Source organism: Falco naumanni, chromosome 15, assembly GCF_017639655.2.
Source record: "Falco naumanni isolate bFalNau1 chromosome 15, bFalNau1.pat, whole genome shotgun sequence".
Lineage (NCBI taxonomy): Eukaryota > Metazoa > Chordata > Aves > Falconiformes > Falconidae > Falco > Falco naumanni.
In genome coordinates this window covers 326,956-341,586 of record NC_054068.1, presented here as the reverse complement: position 1 = coordinate 341,586, position 14,631 = coordinate 326,956, and the positions used below count along the sequence as shown (strand labels likewise).

General features: G+C 56.7%; 2 protein-coding genes across 4 annotated transcripts; both read right to left on the bottom strand.

Annotated features, from left to right (window-relative positions):
- Positions 1-1,299: 1,299 nt before the first annotated feature.
- On the bottom strand, positions 1,300-11,625 carry DHX38 (DEAH-box helicase 38). 2 transcript variants are annotated; one of them, XM_040615438.1, is made up of 26 exons: positions 11,044-11,625; positions 10,301-10,488; positions 10,039-10,143; positions 9,468-9,633; positions 9,235-9,353; positions 9,041-9,117; positions 8,671-8,826; positions 7,868-8,029; positions 7,675-7,782; positions 6,710-6,822; positions 6,469-6,606; positions 6,022-6,208; positions 5,754-5,939; positions 5,184-5,324; positions 4,870-4,980; positions 4,677-4,793; positions 4,322-4,429; positions 4,094-4,206; positions 3,357-3,565; positions 3,124-3,278; positions 2,891-3,046; positions 2,681-2,815; positions 2,476-2,601; positions 1,991-2,086; positions 1,706-1,827; positions 1,300-1,564 (listed from the first exon to the last, which is right to left on the bottom strand). In XM_040615438.1, the coding sequence occupies exons 1-26, from the start codon at positions 11,364-11,366 to the stop codon at positions 1,480-1,482; spliced, it is 3,702 nt and encodes a 1,233-aa protein (XP_040471372.1). In that variant the 5' UTR covers positions 11,367-11,625; the 3' UTR covers positions 1,300-1,479. The 2 variants fall into 2 exon arrangements, with proteins under 2 accessions (XP_040471372.1, XP_040471371.1); XM_040615437.1 differs by having other exon boundaries at positions 1,300-1,567; positions 11,044-11,573.
- Positions 11,626-12,347: 722 nt separating this feature from the next.
- On the bottom strand, positions 12,348-14,411 carry LOC121097997 (haptoglobin-like). 2 transcript variants are annotated; one of them, XM_040615502.1, is made up of 5 exons: positions 14,286-14,411; positions 13,851-13,912; positions 13,611-13,712; positions 13,334-13,408; positions 12,348-13,148 (listed from the first exon to the last, which is right to left on the bottom strand). In XM_040615502.1, the coding sequence occupies exons 1-5, from the start codon at positions 14,294-14,296 to the stop codon at positions 12,385-12,387; spliced, it is 1,014 nt and encodes a 337-aa protein (XP_040471436.1). In that variant the 5' UTR covers positions 14,297-14,411; the 3' UTR covers positions 12,348-12,384. The 2 variants fall into 2 exon arrangements, with proteins under 2 accessions (XP_040471436.1, XP_040471435.1); XM_040615501.1 differs by lacking the exon at positions 14,286-14,411 and adding an exon at positions 14,100-14,276.
- Positions 14,412-14,631: the final 220 nt, after the last annotated feature.

Below are 14,631 nucleotides of genomic sequence, written 5' to 3'. Positions count from 1 at the left end.
AACAGAGCAGGTGCAGGGTAGAAACAGGCAGCTCCACAGCCCAAGGGCAGGAGGTGCAGGCTGGGCCCCTCGCACCAGCAACGACAGACAGGCAGGAGGAGAGGTGAAGAGGACAGGGCAGGGGACAGCATACTGCAGATCCCAGGCCACCAAGGGAGGAGACTGTGGGCCTACTGGCAGCAGGGATGAACGTCTTGTTCTCCTTAAACTAGCCCTCTTTGCTCAGTCACTAGAAAAATGCCCTTCAGCCTGGAACTACTATGTCATGACAGCCCGTGGTGCTGAGGTAACAGTTCTCCAGAGCAGAGCTGCTGGCTGGCACTGACATCTCCAGGCTCTCTGCTCAGCCCCAAAGGCTGCTGCCCCAGCATAGCCTGGTTCCTCTAACTGCCTTCAGCCCTGGGCTCACAGAGGCTGGAAAGAGCTGGTTCACACACGGCATGGGGGCTTGTTCTTTCCAGGTAGAAACCCTGCGTTCTTCCCACGCTCTGGCATGCTCCAAGAGCAGCAGGCTGCGTGATGAGAGGGAGCTGGTGCCAGCCAACATCTTCCAGGGTGCGAAGGAGCAGATGTGAGTGAGAAGCCTTACTGGAGCAGAGGGGCAGGTGGCTGCCTTCTCACACCAACTCACACCTTATTTTCAGGCAGTCAAATGAGAAACTAGGGCACAAGATCCAGCGGCAAATCAAGCAGATGACAGAGCTGACAGGTGAAAAGGAGTAAGTGGCGAACACAGGGAGTGGGGCTGAGCTCTCCACACACAGCAGTTACTGCTGTTGGCAGGGGTGTATGGGACAGCTGGACAACTGCTGGACTACCCAAGCTCCTGCAAGGCCAGCAGATGAGGATAGTCTCTGCATCACTGCCACTACCCCATCTCCCCTGCCTATCCTCCAGGCATCTTCCAGACACACTGGGCAGGATGCAGGAGAAAACCACATCCCTCATGGTCAGAACGCATGAGCAGCACCACAAACATGAGCAGCTGAAGGTGAGTGGAATTCCTGACGCCGCCTGGCCTGAAACAGGGCCGTGCCTATGGGCTAATGTGCTCAGGGACAGCTGGGCACCAGCTGCCTGCCTAGGGCACGGGCTGCGGGAGAACTGCCTTTGCAGTAGTACGGGCCACAGACAGGTTGCCTTTGCCCTCTAAGTCAGTGTAATTCTGTGCCTTGTCCCAGGCTCCACAAGGCAACAAGTTGATGAAACCAGCCCTGCAGAATTGTGCAGGGCTGCCTCCACCCAACACTCAACGCCAGGACAAGCAGCAGCACAAAACAAAGCAAAGATTAGACTGAAAACTTTTAAACAAATAAAATCCTTTCTGTTCCGTAGCAAAATTAGTGCCAAGCACCAAAGCCTTCCTGGGCCGCAAGCTGTAGCGCGCCTCAGAGTACAGTAATCAGAGGAGCTGGGCGCTCTCCTAGACTCATCTGCTCCTGGAAGTCTTTAAGCCTCAAAGCAACAGGCACTGCCTTCTTAGAGGCCAAAGCGGGCTGGGGTGCGTCGTGGTGTCAGGGGCTCCCCTTGCTCCTTCCGCCCAGGGGTGTAGATTTTAGTAGATCTGCTAGGAGAGTACAAGGGTGATTAGTGGAATATACCGCCTTCTCTGCATTAGAACACCCACGGGGAAGTCGGGATCCTCTACACAGTTGCCTACTGCTCTTATGCAGGCAACCCAGGGCCAGGCAGGGCCAGCACCTACCTTGAACTGCCCAGTGGGTTACGGCGCTCCTGTTCCTCCCGGCGAGCCCGCAGCTGCTCCTCAGCCAAAGCCATCTCTTCCTCCATAGCAGACACTTCCTCCTTGGCACGGCGGCGGTTCTCCTGGAGCAAGGCAGCAGCAGGTCAGGGACAGGCAGAAGGCTGGCCAGCAGCCCTCTCTGCAGGCCCAGGGGCCTGTTCCCTCCGTGTCAAAACACACATACCCCACATTAGAACAGGCAGGCAGTGGGCCTGTCCATCAGCTCTTTCTGGACGGGAGACTCACCTGGCGTGATTTGCCAGCATGTTTGATACTGTAGAACATGGGGCCCAGCTCTGCCAGCCACTCTCCATCCACAGCAGTGACACACTGCATGTATTCCTGCAGGGACAGAAGGAAAGACCAGGGTAGCAGGATGGCACTCTCAAGGGTTGGGGACCATTTCCAGAGCCATGGCAGCTCCCCCTCTCCCCCACTTATGATGGCACTTCTCACACTGGGACTAGACTCCATCCAGACCATTCTTCCTGGTCTCAGAAGCTTCTATGGGCTGGATGTGGTGAGACCACAAAGAGGTTCAGACCTGTCCCACATAAGCCAGGAAAAAATATTGAGAAAGGGACAAGCAGGACTCTGCAAATGACATAGACATGCCTAGTTGGCATAGATGAGAACTGCCCTTCTGATAGATCCTAGTATCACAGTAAAGCCCCCTCCATGTGCCTCAGAGCACTCATCGCCCTTATCACCAGTCCTCAGCTCAAGCTCACCTTGGTTGTCATGACCAGCTCATGATAGACAATGTAGTCTGGTGTATAGCCCATGCCAAACAGAGAGCTCGTGGGGTGCAGGTGGCAGGGCATGCCAGTGCGGATGTTCACATACTCCCCAATGCCCTGCAGAGAGAAGTGTAGTTAGCCCACCTGTTCCCAGACAGGGCTTCACAGCCCCTAGACTAGCACAGACACCTCTTACCTTCAGCTTTGCAGCTTGATGGAAATATGCAGCACAGATGCACTTCCTGACAACATCCCAGTCGGTACCACAGGATGCTAGGCTCATCCGCTGCTGAACCATAATGTCCTTGAGCTGGGCACGCACCTCTCGGACCTGCAAAGGTGTGTGGCAGTCAGATACCTCTCCTACATAAGGCTCCCTCCCCCAGCCTTGTTGCCACAGCCTCACCTTCCGCATGGCCTTGGCATGGATGAAGTGCTGGTTGCACCACAGTGTAGAATAGCTGTTGTTCTTCCACTGCAGGTAGACGTTCAAGTAAGTCAAGTGATCACTCTCTGGAACAGCAAATTTCTCCCTCACTTGGTCACTCTCCTCCTCTCGGCCCTAAAGGGTGAACAAAGAACACAGGTTAATGAAAGGGCAGGGGAAAGCCCTGAACTGCTGGAAGAGCAAATAGGTACCTTAGGCCGGTAAAAGATGGCAGGCACAGACAACATGGAGACAATGAGCAAGATCTCAGAGCTGCAACCCATGTCGCAGGAGACAATGAGCATTTTGGAGAGTGCAGGATCCAGTGGGAACTCCACCATGAGACGTCCTGTTGAGGTCAGACCACCTGCAGGAACAACGCAGGGCTCAGCAGCTGGGCAGGTCCCAGTCCCAGGGGCTGACAGCTTGCCCCAGCAGCCAATACCTGTGTTATCCAGGGCCCCCAGAATCCACAGCTGGTACATGGAGTTCAGCATGTTGTCCTCAGGGGGTGGATCCATGAAGTGGAACTGCAGGAGGTCCTGCACGCCCAGGGACTTGAGCAAAAGCACTACATTGGCAAGGTTGGTGCGCTGGATCTCGGGCACCGTGGTTGTCAGCAGCTCATTCTTGTAGGCACTCTGGGTGTAGAGCCTGGGGAACAGATGCCAAGAGCACTATTTTTCAGTTCAGGTCACTGCTCCTTACTGACCCACCAGCCGTTGCCCACCCCGTGTCAGGCACGGCACAGCACAGCAGCTTTGCACTCAGCCAGGCCAGCCAGCAGGACCCCAGGGAGGAACCCCTACCCGGGCCAAAGCACGGCCTCCCCAGCACGTAAGGGTGCCTGGGCTGCAGTACAGTGTCCACCCCTCCCAAGCACAGTCCTTCCCTGGGTGCAAACCAGTCTCCAAGCAAAGCCCTGAGAAAGCTGCCTTCAGCTTGGCCATTATCCTGACAGCACAACGGCTGCGAGGCAAGATGGGCAAGGGAAACAGCAGGAGCACATCCTTTCCTCTGCAAAAGCACTGGGTCCAAAAGGCCTCAAGGCCTGCCTGCTGCCCTCGTTGTGCCAGAAGTTCAAGATAACAAACAACTCCAGTGAGAAAAATAAATATATAGGCTGATGCCAAGCTGCAGAAAAGACAGGGACAGGAACAGCAACACCAGTGGCATGCCTACCTGAAGCAGTGGCCTGGGCCTGTTCGGCCAGCTCGGCCTGCCCTCTGATTGGCATTGGCTTGACTGATGGGGTAGATCTGCAGTGCATCCATGCCTATACGGGGGTTGAAAACCTGCAGGGCACAAGAATAGACTAAAGTAAGGGGAAAGCTAGGTCACTATCACAGAACTCCCTCAACCCAAGCCAAGAAATCACAGACATAAACAGTATAGGAAATCTTGGCTTACCTTCAACTTGCAGTAGCCAGAGTCAATCACAAACATGATGCCATCCACTGTCAGTGAGGTTTCTGCAATGTTAGTGGCAACAATGCACTTCCTGACTCCATCCGGAGCCTGCAAGCATACTGCACATCAGTCAGATCCCTGGGCAGGGGCCTCTGCACTGCTGAGAAAGAGTGCAGAGCAGCAACACAGAACTCAGAAGGACAGGAATGACTCCTGGGAAGTTGAGGGGGGCACAAGCTTTCACTCTCCACATGAAATACAAAAAGGCATGCCTGCACCTCTCACCCACACTCAGCAGTTTTCCCTGCACTAGTTTTCCCTATGCCCACTCCTTTCACAGAGCACACATCAGCACCTTCTGGAAGATCTTGGCCTGCAAGTCTGACGGTAGCTGAGAATAGATAGGCAGTACAGCAAGAGCAGGTGCCTTCTCCAGCTCCTCAAGGTGCTCCACAATTTGCTCTGAGGTCACCTAGATACAAAGAGGGGTGTAAATGTAAGATTAAAATAACAAGGCAGGTAGGATGGTGCCTGCCCTTCCAGCTCACCTCTATGTCCTCTTGGCCAGGCATGAAGACAAGGATGTCTCCAGGAGCACCAGACAAATGGACCTGCAGGGCTTGTTTCACTGCAGCCTCCACATAATCCTCCTGTGGGGTCTGAAAGGCACAGCCCAGATTACAGACGCCAATAATCTCACCTGCCCCATCCTGCATGCAAGACTGCATCATAGCATGGCTACTCCTCCTCTATCCTTTCTGTCTACCACAGGGTACAGCACACCCAAGTCACAGCCCCCTCCTGTCACAACAGAACTTCCCTGTGCAGCATTTCTTGTTTGCAAGAATGTCAGCAACCATACCTTGCTGAAAAGAATATCGACAGGGAAAGTGCGCCCAGGAATGTGGAAAATGGGAACGTTCCCAAAGAAGGAGGCAAACTTATCTGCATCCATGGTGGCTGAAGTAACAACAAGCTTCAGATCTGAGCGTCGGGCCACCACCTACAAAGCAGATGAAAGAAACAATAAGGGGCATTTGTGCATGGCTGCAGACTGCTTCCATTATTACTGGGGCAACAGCACAGGACAGAGTTTCTGCTGTACCCTGGAGGCACTGGCCACTAATGCCAGGGAACACAGATTCTGTATGATCTGTGCAGTTAAAACATGCATCCAGGAAGCCTTAAGCCAGCAAAGATCTCTGTTTCTGACTGTGAGCCAGGAATCCTCTGGCAGCACTTAGGCACTAGGAGAGATTTAACCCTCCAGAACCAGGGACCAGGATGTTGGATCAGCAAGTGCAGACAGAAATGTGGCAGCTCTGCCTCCCTCTCCCAGACCTTGAAGAGAAGGGCTGTTCCTGCCAATACTCTGCTTTAAGACCAGTTCACGTGGCCTACGCTGCTGTCCTCTAGTCCAGGCCACACGTACCTCCCGAAGCAGGCCAAAGAGCACGTCAGTATTGAGTGAGCGCTCATGCGCCTCATCCATGATGATAGCACTGTAGTTGTCTAGGTCAGCCTCTCGCAGCGACTCACGAAGAAGGATCCCATCTGTCATGTACTTGATCACTGTGTTCTCGGATGTGCAGTCCTCAAAGCGGATGGCATAGCCCACCTGGGAGGGCAGAGGGAGCACCAAGTCTTTCAACAGCCCCGTGCACTCACTATCATCAGGCTGCACCCACTGCCAGACTCACCTCCTCTCCCAGACGCACCCCCATCTCTTCGCTGACCCGCTTGGCAACCGACATGGCCGCCACCCTGCGGGGCTGGGTGCAGCCAATCATGCCATAGTCTGTATAGCCATCCTCATGGAGGTACTGTGTCAGCTGAGTTGTCTTCCCACTCCCTGTCTCCCCCACGACAATCACAATGCTGTTGTCTCTGAAGAAAGGGAAAAAGTATTTCTTCATGCACCACAAAAAACGGCTTTTGCATTCACAGCCCTGCTGGCCTCCCAAGCATCACCCTACTCAGGCAAGAGATCTGCCACAAACCACACAAAGCAATGGGTTTTGTTTCCTGAGGGTACAGCTTCCAAACAGGCCAGGTATCCAGGAGAACTTCTCACTCGGGTTCCTGAGGTGTAGGCTGTAGGCCAACGCCCTGGGCATGCTCTGTGACCAGCTACCTAGCTGCCATACCTGAGGATGGAAAGCAACTCCTGCTGCACAGCAAAGATGGGCAGATACTGTCTCTGCTCCAGGATTGATTTCTTCTTGGCAAACTCGCTGCTGGCTTCACTTTTTTCTTTCATGTGTTCAGCAAACTTCTGCTCAGTCCTAAGTAAACACCAGAAGTCCTGAAACTGCCGCTCCACGCACTTTGCTATGCCGACAGCCCCCGTCACCAGCTGAGCAGGAATAATTCAAAGCAAGCTCCTACCTGTAATCCACTTTGCCATCCTCTGTCACCATCTCGTCTTTCTCCTCTTCTTTCTTGATCCCCATAATGTCTCCCAGTTTTGTGCCTGCCAGCTCCCAATGCTTATGCTGAGCCTGGGAGGACAGAGAGCAGCGTAACTTTGCCACAGCAAGCACTGACAAATCATTCTTCTGCAATCATACTCATAAAGACTAGGAAAGTATATTAGTCCCACAATTCCTCAATGCACAATGCACAACGCACACCCCATTCCTGTATCATGTCCTCCTCTTCCTCATCCTGATCAACCGCCTCCTAAGAAAACGGTTCCAGTTGCTGACCCTTCCATTAAATTTGAACTTAAGTCTACATAACTCTCAACCACAGATAATCTTCCGGCTCTTGACAGGTGCTCACAGGTCTCTCTCCCACATTCCGGTTTGCTCTCGCCTCCAGTATCAGTTTAGCTTCCACCTCCATTCCACTCAGAGTAGCACAGATCCAGCTCACTTTCAATTTACAAAGAACACATTTGTGCTTTCCCCACATCTATCACACAAGCTTTAAAGAAAGACCCTAGAAAACACCCCCAAAACCTAATATGTTACCTTACTGCATATTCCTCCTCCAAATTCTCTGCTGAGACATGACAAGATATATCCCGCCACCATACTGACTGCTGACTGTCCCTAGGCTACCTCGCATTCTTCCACCTGCTCTCTTCTCCCTTGATCTGAATGTTCTTTGGATCAGACTCCTCTGCATAGGTGCACAGTGACACATGTCCCAGGCAGTGCTTGAGGAAATCACATCACAGCAGCTGCTTATGAGACAATGCAATGACCTGGGCTGCTAGAATACCCCCGGTTGTAAAAATATGAAGTCTTTATCATTGCTGCCAAAGCATGTATCCTGCAAACAAAGGCTCTGAGACACTACATAATGTGTGTACAGTGGGGTAGGTAAGCCAAAAGGTCACAGCATACCCGTTTACGCTCCTTTTGCTCCCTGTGCTTGCGCACCAGTTGGCTGCCTTTCCGAGCAATGATGGCCAGATCTGAGGTGGCATCCTTGACAGGGATGACTGGCTCTGGCTAGAGGAAAAAGGTATTGCTTCAGTACGAAGAGCTCACACTTGCGGGGCTCCCTGCCATCAGTGCCTTCAGCCACAGTCTCTACCTGCTTGGTGAAGACAATCCTTCCATCTAGGAAAGGGGGCACCAGGTTGTGCACCAACAAATGCACTTTAGCAGAGTTATCCTCCTCAAAATCTTCGTCCACTTCAATCCGATGAACCACACCACTGGTCAGCATGCGATTTGTCTCCCAGCGCTCATTATCCTGCAGGAAAAACATATCAGAAAATACACAGAAGCCCCACAGAAAGCCCAAGAGATCACACCAGAACACTGAGCTCAGGTCTGGGCCCTGCACTGACACCAGGATAAAACTGATGGTTCCAACCTAGGGATCCTGAAAGCAAGCACTAGGGAAGAATCAGTAACTGAAAGCAGCAGGATACAGGAAACACAGACTGGCCATATGAAGCACACAGTTAACAGGACAGTCTCCAAGGAAATGCAGGACAGACATTCTCCACAAGGCTCCTGCCATACTCAAGAGTATGCCAGGAAGCCTGGACATAATCCCACTTGCTTGCAGAGGGCAGCAGCCCCCAGCATCCACTGGGCCAACAGTAGACAACCCTAGTAACCCACAGCCCAGAATAGCAGGACCATTGCCCTCTACGTTCCTGCTGCCCTGGATACTGCAATCCACCGCAAATTCTGCCCCACACGGGCGCACTTTCCAGGGGAACTTAACACCAGTTTCCCCGTGAGCCCTTGTTCAGTCTCAGCCAGGACACAGACTGTCCTTCTCCACCTGAGAGCAAGGACTCAGCCTTCGCTGCCAGCAAGTGGATCTCTCAAGGGGCAGCAAAACCCACGTTCGGAGAAGCCAACCTTGCATCTTGCCCCTACCTCATTAATCTGCCGCCGCTGTGCTGAGATACGCTTCTGCCTCTGCTTATGCAAGTGCTGCTCCCGCTTCTTCACGTACTCCTCAGTGGAGTAGGCCAAGGGGTTGTGAAATTCATCGTAGCCCTCATCCATCATGTACCAGTCCCGGTCAGCTTGCTAGAAGGGGACAGGCATGGCCCTGAGCTCTGCCAGCCAGGGCAGCCAGCCCCCTGCAGCACACATCCACGGAGACGCTCCCTGGGCCGAGCCAGGCTGCATCCTCCCACTGCCCCCCACCCCGCCACTCCTGCTGGCAGTCCCCCAGCCAGGCCAGCCTGGCAGCCCCAAGCCCACTGTCCACCCCACTCCTTGTCTGCCTTCAGGCTCTCACCCGCTGGTCGTCCTCCCACTGCTGCCGCTCCTCCTCCGTCTCAAAGGCAATGCCCTCTTCCCCATCTGCACGCCGCCCTGGAGGGAGTGAGCTGGTCAGCCCGGGCGCCAGCCTGGCCGCTCCGGAGAAAATCCTACAGAGCCCGACCTTGTTCTGTGCAAGGAAGGAGATTCCACTGCTGCCCAGCTCCTCACCTCTCCCTCTGGACAGCCGTGGCGTGGCCCCCAGATGTCTCCGGTCATCAGCCCACTCATTGTATTTGTACGATGGGGTGGGCAATGGTGTCTTATCCAAGTACCTGCTCCTCACAGACCTGAAAAAACAGCATGAGGGAGGAATTGGTGCCCACAGACAAGCACTAGTCTTACCTACCCTCTCCCCTTTCTGCAGCTGAACAGCTCAGAGCTGTAGCCCTGGCCACTGGTACCTGTCCCGGTCTCTCCGGTCTGTGTCCCGCATTGATGATGCCCGGTGGCTGCGCTCTGAGTCTCGACAGGAAGGTGTGGGTGAGGGAGATTCCCACTGTGACCGGCGTGCACTGCTGTAGCCAGAATCATCTTCCTCCCAGCTGGAGCGAGACGGCGTGGCTGCATCTAGCAGAGGAGATGCGGTTTGACACCTGATATTCAAGACCCTAGGCACCTGGAGCCACCTTACACCTTCTAGCAAGGAGCACAGAGGGTACCCATCTACCTTTCCTTTAAGAGAAGGGGCTGACCCAGCGATTCCTAGGAAAACTGCCAAAGGACCACATTTCTATTGCATAGGTCCAGAACAGACCCCATTGCACAGAGATCATCCAGATTTTCACATATGCACAGCTGGCAGATTGCTCCCAGACTCAGCTCGAGGTAGGACTTTGATTCTTGCCCTAACCACAAATGTCGAAAGATACAGGCTTTTCTACCCACACTTGGCCTGACAGAAACAGCAAGAAACAAGAACAAGCCCCTTCCTGTTAGGTCGCACATGAGAACTCTATTGGGTCCCACTCCTACCTTTGGGCCGATGTCTGGGACTCTCTGGTTCACTCCTCCGGCTGCTCCGCTCTGATGAGCCATCTCTCTCCGATCTGCTGCTGTGACGACTTCTGTCCCACTCCTCTGCAAAAAGAAAGTAAGATCAGGTGCCCCATACACAAATAGGCTTCCCAACTCTTTTGCAGAAAACACCACGAACATTAGCGAAGGACCACAAACAGGATGAGGGACAAGGCCAAACCCTAAGCAGGAAGGGTCACAAGGGTCTCTGAGCAGTTACCGCGTTCCCGTTTACGATCGTGGTCCCGATCCCTACTGCGTTCCTTCTTTCGTTCCTTCTCCTCCTTGGAGGAGGCAAAGACACCATGTTCCCGACGCTCCCTTTCCCGCTGCCGGCTGCGTTCCCAAAACTCCTCACTGACACCCCCTGTATAGGAAGGTGTTTCCACATGGACAGAACGGTAATGCCTGGAAAAGCAAAACAAAGGGAAAAAAAGCTCAGCAGTGCTGACGAATAGCTGGCCTTTGACTTGTCTCATACAACTCTAGCTCTAACCTCTGCTATAGCAGAAGCTTATGGTTAAAAGTACTCTCTCCATCCTTCGCTAACAGCCCACCAAGTCTGCCCATGCTCTTGGACACGTGCACTTCTGAGCAGGCCACTGCCCCAGGTATCAGGAAGCAGCCTCAGGACTAGGATGGGTGGTGTTTGCGGTCCTAACAACATCTAAAAGCACTCCTGCCTATAACGCCCCAGGGAGGGCAACAGCAGAAGAGCTTTTCCCTCAGAAAAGCTTGGACCTACAGAGGTGCCCCCCCCGCCCCCGTCCTCCCCAGAGGAGATCGCCAGACCTCTCAGCCACAGCTGTAGGAGGTTCTAGCCACAGCTGTTCCAGGGAGCAGCGCCCGCACATGACAACACTGTTGACACCCCACAGTCACGCTGGTTGCCCCGGTGGGGATCCAGCGGTTGTAAAGCGCCCGGTGCCACCGTCAGCACCCGGATCCCCCCTCTGACCCCACCTGTCCTTGCGGGTGCTCCGGCTGCTCCGATCGGTCTCCTCATCATCGTCTTCCTCGGCACTGCCCGCCTCGTCGCGGCCCTCTTCCCAGTCCCTGTAGGAGGAGACCCTGGACCGCTTCCCACCGGCCGCCTCCTCCTCACGCTCCCGCCGCTTCTGGGCCGCCAGCACGTCCAGGCCCAGCAGGGAGGCCCGCGGCGCCGGCGCCTTGAAGACGTGCTGCTCGGTGGCGGCGCTCCGCCTCCGCAGGACCAGCCCGCCGGCCTCGGCCTCCGGGTTCGTCCCCGCCAGCCGGTGCAGCGACTCCTCGCTCGCCTCGGCCATCGCCGCCGACCGCTCCCGGTCCCCGTCCCGCGCAGGGCCGGGCGTCAGCGGCAGGGCAGGCACCGGAGCACTGGCCCGGGCCCGGCCCCCGCCCCGCTCCCACAGACCCCGCACCGGCTTGCCGTTGCCTCAGCGACCACAAACCAGCTGGCCGAGTGCCGCCATGGCCGCCCCACAGTGCTCCGCGAGAGGGGCCGCTCTAGCCACGCGCACCATAGACGTAGCGGCCGGAGCCTATAGGGGTGGCGACCATCAGAGGCCAACCACCGCCAGGCAGGGAGTGCTACCGGTCCGCTGGCGGACTTCCGGTGCGGGGGGGGCGGCCTGGGGTCACGTGGTCGCGGGAAGACTTCTGCCGGGGACTCCGCAGCGGGGCGGAGCGGGCAGGAGGGACCGCCCCCCCCCCCCCCCCCCCACTTCACGGGGGGAGAACCCCACCGACACTGCCACACGGCGGGGGAGAACCCCCTCCCACACACAGACAAACCCACACACCCGCACACCCCCACGGGGGGGGGCACTGACATTCTCACGCACGGGGTGCGAACCCCACAGACACCTGGTGGGTGAGAGCTCCACGGACACCCACACACAGTGGGAGGGAGAACCGCAGAGACACACCCTCACAGGGGACAGCCACACGGACACCCCCACATAGGGGTGAGAAAGAGAACACCGTGGGCACCCCCACACAGTGGGAGGGAGAACCCATGGACGGACACCCCCACTGCCACCCACCCACACTGGGGGGGAGGACCCCACAGACAACCTCATACATCGTGGGAGAAGGGGGCAGACCCCCCCCAGAGCCCCAGGCAGCCCCAGCAGACAGGCCCCCCCCCTGCCACTCCTGCAGGGAAGCCCCACAGGCACAGGGACCCCTCAGGCACCCCCCTGGGGGGCAGATGCACAGACACAGCCTCCCTGCACTGACACACGCCCCGCAGCACTGCGCACAGACGGACAGTAGGAGCCTGCAGCTGGGTGTGGGACACATTTATTCCCCCAAGGCCCCACCTCAGCCGGCTGCCACCGTCTCCTTGATCCAGGCCAGGACACGCTGCAGGTCCACGTACACACCGTACTTGGAGGCCGTGCAGGTCTTATCATAGCTAAGGATGCCAGCTGCATACCAGGTGTCATCATCAGGGTCCTGCACAGCGAAAGCACCACCAGCATCCCCGTAGCACGTATCCTCCCGCAGCTCGCTCATGCCCACGCAGAAGGTGTCATTGCTAAGGATAGGCTGGACCCAGTAGGACTCGTTCCGCGCCCCATAGTACTGCCTGCACATCTCGCTGTCAGCCACAGGCAGCATCACGTACTTCAGCATGTCAGGAAAGGCAAAGGTGGCACCACGGCCCCAGCCCGAGACATAACCCACCCTCCCCGGGTGCACATAATTCTTCTGGGGCAGGCAGATGGGCATCACCTCCTCTCCGAAGACCACCTTCTGCTTGAGCTTCAGCAGGGCTAGGTCCACAGCCTCTGGGTAGCCAGGGTGCAGCACCACGTGCTCAATGCCTGAGGTGGGCTGCTTCTGGCTGCCCAGGAAGAGCTGCAGCGTAGGGGCGATCTCCTCTGGCTTGGTGTTCTCACTATGATTCAAGTAGACGTTCCTGCCCGTGGTTAGCAGCCACTGGTCACTGATGAGTGTGGCCCCCACAGTGAGGTTGTGCCGGGTCACCAGCTGGCCCTGCCAAGGGAAGCTGCCCTTCCCAGCTAGCAGGCCCCCAATGATGCGCTGCATCTGCTTGGGGGGGTTCTTCGGCTTGCCACACACTGCAAGGGACAGAGCAGAGTCCTGGTGAGCCCCCTGAGGCTGGTCCTGGCCTGCAGCAGCCCCAGGGAGCAGCACTGAAGATGAGGGTTGCGAGTAGCCCCCTGCAGCCCTTCAGATGCCCAGATGGACCACTCCCAGCCCCTCACCTGCCCTGCTACTCGCAGCCCCACTGCTCTGCTCTCACCTGGCTCACAGACAGGCACCTCCTTGCCAGCTTCAGGGCTCACCCATGCATGATCCTCATCACACTTATACATGCCTTTGGAGGGAAACCAGAGTCAGCGCCCCTGCCTTGCAATGGGGAGGGAGACACGGAGGTACCCGTACCCTCCCAGGGCTTGGGTGAGCATTGGTAGCTACTTGTACAGCTGCATCATCTGGCATTGGGGCAGCCCCGTGCATCACCCAGAGCCAGGGACAAGACCTGTCTCCGAGGACTATCCCCATGCCATGTGCCTCACCATCACCAGAGCCACGCAGCTGGTAGTACGGGTCACAGCGGTACTTGATCAGGTGCTCCACGTAGCCATGTTCAATGTCCGCAGGTTTTGCACAGCTCCACTCTGCAGGCAGAGGATGCTCAGCTGGCCTGAGGGACCCAGCTCAGGGCATCACCCCTCCCCAGTCCCATCTTCCCTGCCCTGCTCCCTGCCCTGGCTTTGTCCCAGCCCCAGTGCTCCCACCCTTGCCCTGGAAGGTACCGGTGGCAGCTGCAGTCTCCAGCATGGTCCAGGCCAGGCCAGTGATCAGCAGCACTGCAGGTCTGCAGGGAAGAGAGGGCATGCTCAGCAGGGAGCTCCCGACCCCTGCTCCGTAGCCACGGGCTCCACCAGGACCAAGCTCTGGCCAGGCTCATGCCCTGTCCAGGAGGCTCGCTCCCTGGGAGGGCAGAGGGCCACCCACCCACCTGCCCCTGGGGCTGCCCACCAGACACAGCCTGGAGAACTTGCCTGGGCCAGACCTGGACCCTGCTGCTGTGGAGGACAAGGCTGCAGTGTTGGGACCCAGAGCGCTCCCAGGCCCGGCGCGGGTCCTGCCACAGCCCACAGCAGGGCATAGCAGGGCCAGGTCCTCAGCCAGGAAAGCAGGACAGACACAGCACCAAGCATGTGCAGGGACACATCAGCATTGCTCACCCCATGTTCATAGCTCCCTCCTCACAGCAGCCTCCTTCTGCAGGTTGGTGCTGTTCGGGACTCCCTCCTCATCCCTTTTATTGCCTCCTCCCTCTAAGACCTCCTGACCCTGCAGTACACAGCCAGCACTTTTCCCAGCAGGAAGAGTACGAAAAGCCCCACCTGGCTCACGGCCAGCCTGGCAGAGGCTCCCCAGCAGCCTGCCAGGCCCCACAGCAAGCCAGCATGCTGAGTTCCTGGGATTTTGTAGCTACAAATATGCAGGGAGGGATCTGGCTGCAGACACCGGTGTCCTGGCGCTGACACCGGCTGAGGCTCACGGAAAGCAGAGCCAGCCCCTGCCCCC